At 38.0% G+C, this 9,596-nt stretch overlaps 2 protein-coding genes across 6 annotated transcripts in view; one reads left to right on the top strand and one right to left on the bottom strand.

Moving 5' to 3' along the window:
• Positions 1–2,600, top strand: part of srpk1b (SRSF protein kinase 1b) — a 25,680-nt gene extending 23,080 nt beyond the window's left edge. For all 5 annotated transcript variants that reach the window (XM_060858007.1, XM_060858003.1, XM_060858005.1 and 2 more), the window contains 2 exons: positions 458–550; positions 1,253–2,600. In XM_060858007.1, the coding sequence (XP_060713990.1) occupies positions 458–550; positions 1,253–1,437 (278 nt within the window). In that variant the 3' untranslated portion in view covers positions 1,438–2,600. The remainder of the gene's footprint in view (positions 1–457; positions 551–1,252) is intronic.
• Positions 2,601–3,269: 669 nt separating this feature from the next.
• lhfpl5a (LHFPL tetraspan subfamily member 5a) lies at positions 3,270–7,242 on the bottom strand. The gene is made up of 3 exons (XM_060858380.1): positions 6,831–7,242; positions 3,993–4,232; positions 3,270–3,331 (listed from the first exon to the last, which is right to left on the bottom strand). Exons 1-3 carry the CDS (start codon positions 7,240–7,242, stop codon positions 3,321–3,323), a joined length of 663 nt encoding a protein of 220 aa, XP_060714363.1. The 3' UTR covers positions 3,270–3,320.
• Positions 7,243–9,596: the final 2,354 nt, after the last annotated feature.

The raw sequence follows: 9,596 nt of genomic DNA, 5'->3' as shown, positions 1-9,596 counted from the left end.
AGTTTAATGGGAGCAAATGCTCCTCACCTCGAATCTACACTTGCCATCATGGACGGGGCATTCTGATCTGGACTGCTTTGTTTGTGAGGACGAATGCCACAGATCAGGATTGGTCATACGCTCACACACACATTCTTACTATTTTAGATGCATAATACTCATGACGATGGTCATTTTAGCATTTTAGATTGAATTAAAACTTTTTTTTTCATTTAACTCCTCGTTAAAAGTGTTTGAATGGATGAGTAGCCATCTAATGAATCACTCTGCCTGTTACCTGTTTGTCAGCTTCCTTTAAACAAACCATGATGAAAATGCGTTTAATCGCTTCCACCATTCAAAGAGCAAGACGGGTCGTCAATACGTCTATAAAATGCTATTTTTGATGCACATGAGCGTTCTACATTTTGAATCCTTTCACTCACCCTTCTTCTTTTCCCATCTTTCCCATGACCAGATCACATTGCACTGATCATTGAGCTGCTGGGAAAGGTTCCTCGTAAACTCATCATGAATGGCAAATATTCAAAGGAGTTCTTCACCAAGAAAGGTCAGCCAGCGTCCTCGCCTTTCTCCACAGATAACTAGCGGCTTTGCCACCTACACGCCGAGAGTGCGTAATGTGTTTAGTGACCACCTGTGAATTTTATGTTTGATGAACGAGGTATGCACTGACACGTCTGTTATCGGCCCCTCGCTTTCTCATTCTGGCATTACGGGCAACGTTTGCTAACGATTGCTTGACACGACTAACAAGGCTAACGTACTAAAGTGCCGGCACGTTCGAAACGTCATTAGGTAAAGATTAAAGTAAGGGAGAATAAACAAATCAGCATGTCCATGAAAAAGTCAACACAAGTTTATTACAAAATAATACTGATGCAATTGAAGAGGAAATGCTGAATAATAATTATGATTTTTGTAATAATTCTAATTTTAATCATGATGAAAAATGTCATTGTTTACATTATTTGATGGATGATGATTATTTTTTGTTATTCATTATTATTATTTAATTAATTAGGAAGATTGATATGCAAGTCGTTCAAGGTTGATTATTTTTCCTTTAAATACATCCCTAACAAGTAATTATACAGGACGCATCATTAAGGAAATGCTCCTCAGGTTTTGCACTATATGGTAAATAGGGAACAAAAAGGTTTTCAGATCACCATAGCAACCGGGTGACACACACTTCACACTTGTGACTGAATTTATGCATGAAAGTTAATTTTCCGTGTGCGTCACCCAGGTGAACTGAGGCACATCACTAAGCTGAAGCCGTGGGGACTTCTGGACGTCCTGGTGGAGAAATACGAGTGGCAGCGGGAGGAGGCGCAGATTTTCAGCAGCTTCCTCCTCCCCATGCTGGATTTGATTCCCGAGAAAAGAGCCACGGCTGCTGAGTGTCTCCGCCACGCCTGGATCTCATCGTAGTAGACGAGCGGGAAGTTACAATTGCACAAAGATACTCACCTCTGATAAAGACTAACAGTCTGGTCAAATGGCACACTTCGGTTCGTGACGGAGTATGAAAGGGTCCAATCAAACAGAAGTAATAGATATTTATTTCTTGTAATGTTCCTTTCTTATGTACCAGGTGCAGATTGATGTAGCCGTTTTGGCGCTTTTTTCCTCTCTTTGTGCTGACAGCGTCTAACAACATGCTTGTTTTCGTATGAAGGGTACAATAGCAGTTTAATAATGCAAGTAAAAAAAACTTCTGTAAATTTGCTTTAGTCGTAATCAGTCTTCTTTTTTTTTTTTTTTTTGACATAAGACCGTGCTCCTTTGGCAGTATTGAAGGAAGCTCAAATGTTCTGTCTCTGCTGTGAAAAGGTTGGTCGCTTGTTGTTTTTTTAATTCTTTTTCTTTCTGGATAGTTTTTTCATTACAGCACAGGCTGCATGAAACATACGAACGATTAACAGGGACGTTGATGGCGGCGATGGCCTGGCTGCAAATGGGTATTAACTGTATAAACAGATGTGAATTTTCAGCTTAATGATTTCCAGCTGTGTGAGTGTCACTTTTTGTAATATGTAACTAAAAAAAAAATATTAAAAGTGTTTAAACAAAAAAAAAAAAAGCACAACATGGGATGTTAGACTGTCAGTGTGCAAGAAACAATTTCATATTCGCAGTGTGGAAGAGGTGAACGTCGTCAGAGCCGGTGGAGTCATAGGGAGAAAAAAAAAATTGTGTTTTGTAAATACATGTACCAAAGAGTTGGCGCTCTCCTTCAGTGTCCGTATTGTTGAATTCATGCATTGCTTTGCTCAATGGCTTGATGGCAATGTTTGAGTAACCGATACGAAGATGCATTGATAAAAAAAGCTTCTCTGAGGTTTGTGGGATTCTCCTACTGATGTTGCTTGAAGCAGGATTATTTTTTATGTGTAAATGAACGTAGGGTAATTTTATCGTGAAGGACCCGGACCTCTGCTTGCTCTTTTTGTATCGAAAGACTTTCATCTTTGACCTGTTTCCACAAGCACGTCCTTTTCTCTCTATTTTTCTCAGCCGCTAATCTCTCGATTGTACGCCGCTTCAATAAAACCCTTTCTGTAGTTGTTACGAATAAAGACTTTAAAGTCGCAGCGCCGTGTTGGTGTTTATCTCTTTTTTTGACCCTGTGATTCTGTGGCATGATTTAATTTCTGTGGATGTAAAGAAGGCTACAGTAACAAAAAAAAAACAAAAACTGTTCAACCTTGGTAAGCTGAACGCACGCGAGTCTCTGAACGCACATCACATCAAATCTTAAGGCAACTGTGCTACAACAGCTGAGAACAAAAATCTGATGCTAACATGGACACTGATACTGGATGATGGATGACTGGAAATATACCAGATCATTTCGATGACCCATATACAAATGGTAAAATGTGTACACTTCTAAGAGATAAAAATATACATAAAGCATAAAAGATTTTACCTGTACAAAAGCAAGTTCTTCTGAACCCTGACGTCTGAATGATTCCACTAAAATATTCGTTCATTCATTCATCTTCTACCGCTAATCCGAACTACCTCGGGTCACGGGGCCACTAAAATATTTTTATTAGATAAACTTGCCATTTATTTATTTATTTTTTTGTTTTACAAGATGTGTGGTGTTTTTGTTTTTTAAATAAATGTGATCCATTTATAAATCAGATATAGACTCTACAGTACAAAATTAGTATGTTATTAATATTAAAAGTCCTTCCCTTCATAGCAGAAGAAGGAACTCCAGATGTAGAAGATCCATAGATGAAAAATGGTGAAAGGTGATTTGGCTGACGCAGATCCGTGAACAGATGAGGAATTCGGAGGCTTCATGCTCCTTCTGAAATGAAAGAGACAGTTGTGTATCAACCTCATGATCTCACGGACTGCATAAAGTCTACATGTACGTCACCAAGACCGTGAACCTCAGCACTCGTTTTTTCTACACGCTGCTTTCTCCTGGGACTCGAATGACTCGAGAGAAGAAACAAAAGTTACCCAACTGTCTATTTTAATATTGCGTTGCTTAGGAACAAGATGCACACAAAAGTGTTTCGAAGTGAAGCCTGCTGTCTTTGTCCTGACCTTACTTCTTAGAAGATAAAAATCGTGGGAGGCTCAAAACCTGCTTTCGAATACAGCAGTAAAATACAATACAGACCTTGTTTCTCACACTGATTATTATAAAAGCATGTCCTTGTCTCTTTATTGGGTAAAATATACATTACAGTACAAGAATAGCTCATTACTTTTATTTTTTATTCATTTATAGTTATGTCTATTGTGGAATGCCTGTGAAACAAATGTCTCTATAGACAACATAAACAAGTTATTTTTATCTGTGGTGTACAAGTGTTACTATAGAACTGAGAGAGCTACTGTTTTAGAAAATTAATCAACAATAAATATGAAACATCTTATCAATGATTTAAAAAAGTTTTCACTTTTAGATATCTTTTTCCCCTCCTAAGTGTGTGTATAGAAATAGCCTGCTGCCATACCTGTGTTCTCTCCCACCTGGAAGTCCTCGGGCAGCAGTTTGTCCTGTCGGTTTCCCAGTACAAAGGCCAGGAAGGCGAGGACAAGGGAGTCCATGATGCTGATGATGGCCAGGATGTAAGCCCAGCGTACCGTGCAGTTCCCAAGCGTGTACTTATCTGTCCGCTGGCCACACATGCGCTTCACCTCCTCAGAGTCCCATCCGTCAGGGTATATCATACAGCCTATGACCATACAGGTAGCTACATGATAGAAAAACAGACTGATCACTGTGTCCTAGATTTAGAAGCTTTCACAAATAAATGTGCCACATACAGTATATTGTAATTTCACATGTATTCATTTGGAAATAGTTTTATTTAGAGCGACAGAATACAGAGCTGTACAGTGACTTTCTGTTCATCTCTGATGCCATCCAATAGTTCCTCTTGCCTCTGGGATAAACTGCAGGGTTTGGCAGACTGGCATACAAATTGATGCTGGTGTGTCACAGGTCTGTGATTTCATGCTGGGTTTTGGCCTCTGATTACTCTCTTGGTTGGTGTTTGCATATATTCACCATGCAGTTATGAGCTATGACTCAAAATAGGCACTGACATGGACCTGGAGTGATTGACAGTTGGGATATTAACTAACAGCAGGCCAATGCTATCGTCCCAACTCGATTTCTGTCCAGGTGAATTGAGTTCAGTAATGCGAAATAAAATCTATTAATATATCTATGACTTATTACGGTTCATCAACTATATTTATTATATAACACTATTGGTGAACAAATGTCTAAAATGGCAATTATTTAGCCAAATAGGAAAAGACAAAAAAAAAATGCTTTTGACTTTCTTATAAACTGTTGAAGGCAACAAATTTTTCTCCTACAATAGGAACAGTGAAAGAGTACATGCAAACATTTCTACAACTTAACTAACAAACAACAGCTTTTACCCTTCTAGCACCTGGTGGTTTCCTGTAAAACCCAGTGTATATAAAGTGAAAGGACTACATAGAAAATGGAACATGTTATAATGCCTGTGATAAATCTACGTCTCGATTCAAGTCTTTCTGCTTTCCACCTCAATCTGAATCGGTTCTAAGATAAACCTTAAAAATGGACACAAGCAGACATAAAAGGATGAAGAAACTGACCTCTAGCACATAAACCTGTCAACATAATCTCAGCTCAGCATAAAATGTGCCCAGCTAATACATAAAAACACTCTGCTTCATTCTATCACATTATTATAGTGATGAATTATTACTTAAACAGATTGTCTTTATTGTTCCACCAAGTGGAACATTATGCCTTCACCCGACAAGAAGCAATGAAATATGTAACAAGAAGGCAATAAATATGAAAAACTGTTGCCAGGCAACTCTGGCCAGGCCTGCTTTCACTGTAGGGAGCTAAATTGATATCTATTATTTAGTGTCATACAATATCTATCTAGCAGGACAGCTGGCACAGGCTCGGCATTGGTGTTAGTTTTCAGAGTGCTCTTACTTTCACTTACTCAGGTTCCTTAAAGGGGATATGGTGTGTAGTGGCATATTCAGGAATGTTACAGGTCTTTTATATGTCAGCTGTTGTTTGAGGGGTGTTTCAGTATTTCTGATCTTTACGCCCATCTCTAGACACCAAGCACACACGTTCACATACTCAATCACACCTAGAGTAGACAATCCACCTACTGACATGTTTTGGGAGGTGGAAATAAATTGGAACCTGGAGGAAACCCTTACAGACACAAGGGATATGTACAAAATGCCACAAATACTATAACCCAAACTCAGGAACAAACCAAGGACCCTGGACCTATAAGGCAGTAATTAACAACAGGACATCATGCCACACTGTAAATATGTACAGAGTTTAATCCATCATGCAATGTCCTAAAGCATTGTTAACATTCCAAGTTTACTAACTATGTGTTGTTGTTTTTTTTTTTTTAATGTTATCTGTTATTATTCATATTGTTAGCATTGTAACAGTGGTAGCATATTGTGAGTTAAAAACCCACAACTGTCAGAAAGCCACTGCTGGGCCCTGGAATAAGAAAGAACCTATATACAATTGTCAAGGTAAAGACAGCTCTCCTGCTATACTGTAGGAACTGATGGAACTGGCCGTGGTGCTGAATGTGTTATGGAAAACCTTTTTGCATCTGTCTTCAGGTTTACTTTCATATTTATACATTTGACAGATGTGTACGCAGACTGACTTTCGTTTGAGTCTAAGTACAGAGCTAAACACTCACAAATCTTCTGTCTCAGGTCGTGGGATCTTTTACAGTATCAAATTACTTCCATGAGTAAATTAGTTATATGGGCAAAAATCAAATGACTTTTCCTTGTTGCTGGCCTTAATATGTATGTTTAAATATACTTTTAGGTACACATTTGGATGATGACTACTTTTTTAAAGCCCCGAAAACTTCACTTCCCAGGGAAAAGTCAGGAGAAGGAAAGTCGAAGGAGTGTAGATCCATTGTTAATCACAATCTAACCTTAAATGAAGGTATGTATAATATTTATGAATTGAGATCAGCTATTATTACTAGTCACTTCAGAGGAATAAGTTTAATTTAAACTTCAGTCACATAGAGAGGAATACACCACTTAATTAAGTGAACCTAATGTATTCTGGTGGAAAGTTCAGGAATAATAATAATAATAAAAAAGCTATTTTTCAAAAAAATCTGCACTGAAGTCTGTGGAATTTGTTTTACAGTCATGGAAACATTTCCTGTGTGCAAATAAAAGTTTTAAGAACTCCAGCCTAAGGTGATCACGTATTTAAAGACTTAAATGTAAGGTATTAATATCAATAGAATTATGATATATACCGGCTGCGAGCTGCATCCACGCACAGATCTTATACACACTGCCGGCGTTACAGAAGAAAAAGAGGCTGAAGCAACCGATGGTGCCCACAACCAGCAGGAATGAAATCCCTACGAAGAACATAGCCGTCTTAAAAGCTCCAGAGGGAATGGATCCGAAATCCAGAGCACTTCCTTTACACACCAGCTCCCCTGTAATGGGGTTTCCGATACAGTAATGGAAAAGACCGAAGTATCCAGATTGCGGGGTGTCCACACTGTCCCCGATCCAGTAAGGCTGAATGAACACCACCATAGTAATTATGGCAAAGCAGATGGTGAAGATGATCCATAGTACGCCGATGGCTCTGGCGTTTCTTACATAGTTAGTGTGGTAGATCTTGGCCGCTTCTTGAGCTGGGATTAATTTACTCATCGCTGCGAAGGATAAAATGTTCTGCGTACCTTAAAATCACCCGGTTTATTTAGAGTTGGGCTCAAAACTTCAGCTACTTGAGCAAACACTCGGAGTGGACAGATGATCGGTTTATACTTGACCAATGAAATTCAAAAGTGGGCGTGTCTTCACCGGCAGTACTTACTAAACAAGTCAAGTCAACTCAAGTCAAGTAACTTTTATTGTCATTTCAACCCTATATAGCTGTTTCAGTACACAGTGAAATGAGACAACGTTTCTCCAGGATCATGGTGCTACATAAAACAAAGACAGAGCTATAAGGACTTAGGAAGTTAGTACTAGATACATACAGTAGATGCATCCGTGCGACCTGGTGCAAACACTGCAGGACAAGACAAAAAGACAGTGGAAACAAAATATACAAGACATTACACAAAATATAATACACAAAAACAGCACCAGTATAAATACTGTATGTTGAAACAATATTGCGTGTGCAGAAATACTGCACAAACAACACCTCAGCATCGTCTTGCTGCTGTATCATCATCTTTGGATCCATTTAAAACAATTCACTATACATAATTCTGGTCTTGTAGTTAATTAGCTTTAAAATTTACTTCATACACTTTTCTAGGTAAGAAAAACACCCAAAATGTCATAAATGATGTATTCTTGAGGTCTCCAAATCACAGGTGAATGATTTCAAGTTATGTACCCTGTTATTTTTTGAGGGAATACCATGTGTGTGTAGAGCTAATATGATAAAAACTTAATTAAGCTAACATTAAAAAAATTTATTTATAGGATTATTCAAACTTTTTAAATGTCATAAATCTGTAAATAAGATACCAGTGTGGTGGCATGATGAGTAATATTATCCAGGGGTTCCTGTTTGACCCTGAGTTCAGGTTACTGTCTGTTTCCAGCTTGCGTGCATGCTTTCCTTGTGTTCTCCGGTGTGGTAGACTTACTAGGATGTGTATGCGTGGTGCCCTGCAGTGGACTAGGCTTTCCATCCAGAAGAAAATCCCAGATCCACCATGATCCTGAGCAGGATAAATGGTAACTGAATTTTTTTCCCTCCTTAACACTTTTCTGATGCTCTATTTACGATCTATTAGTTATCTAACACAGACATGCATTTTATATTTACTTTTTTCCAATATATCCAGGATGCATATATTCATATTCTTGTCATCATATATTGCATGTGCTTTAAATATTCTGTGAATAGATTTCTGAATTAAAAATATATGTAAAAGATCGTCTTAGGTTCAATATGCAAATATACATTTTAGCAAATTATTGGAGTGTATTGTTGGTCTTTAAGTCAGATTTGAAGCCCTGAACAGCCCCTTCAGAAAGATGCTAGGTGCTAGAAATTAGTATAAGTATCAACGCAGTGTAAGATGTGATTAAGCTCATTCCTCACTGCACTGTGCATCATGTTCTCACTAGAAAAAAATCACATTTTTAATTCACACCTCCAGGCAGGTGATCTGTACAAATAGCACAAATAGCAGTAGAGCACGACAGTGTTTAACTACTTGCACTGAAGATCCTTTGTGTTCCTGGATATAGAGATATGATTAATTCATGATAGGAATACACCACCTGTTTTATCCATTCAGCGGAGTACTGGTGTCTTGTTCCTTTTCCATGGCTCCATAATCAGTGTACTTATATCACGCAAGGCCCTTATTGTTTGTCAGTCATCTCACTGTAAACCCCAGTAATAGCTCCTGCACCTCTTGACTCGAAATAATCACCTTGGTAAGGACATACAGTTCACTTTTGGTCTTGGACATGGACTTATCTTGGTCTAGGCATATTTAAGAAATATATTAATATATTTTTTACTTTTTTAGGTACAAGCATCACTGTATTTATATAAATCTGCAGATGTGCTGTACACGACCATAAAGAATAAAATCTAAGCCTTTTACTTAGAAAGTAGTATAGTATTGTATAGTATAGTATATTATAGTATAGTGAAATGTTTAATGACTTTTAAGAATGTGAAAATACATGTAAACCAGACAAAATACAGAAAACAAATGTGAGTCACATTTCTGGGCTCATGATGGCAGTATTTAGACACTAGGAGGCGCTGTAATGTTATACTAGCAAGACACTTTTTTCCCCTCCTCTTTGACTCATAGTCCTATAATAAGACCAAGTACTATTTCAGTAATCATTCAGAGGACAAGGGTGCAGCTGCCGATTATGCACCCGTCTTGTTAACACAGACCATTGGACTGTTGGCTCATTGGGCTTAGACATGTGTAATTACATTACATCCATCCATAATCATTTATTTCCTATTGTAAAGAATGATGTTGTCAGATTAATCAACGGGTGGAGCCGGT

The sequence above is a fragment of the Tachysurus vachellii genome, chromosome 22, assembly GCF_030014155.1.
Source record: "Tachysurus vachellii isolate PV-2020 chromosome 22, HZAU_Pvac_v1, whole genome shotgun sequence".
NCBI lineage: Eukaryota > Metazoa > Chordata > Actinopteri > Siluriformes > Bagridae > Tachysurus > Tachysurus vachellii.
Note: the sequence above shows the minus strand (reverse complement) of the source record. Positions and strands in the feature narration are given on the sequence as shown.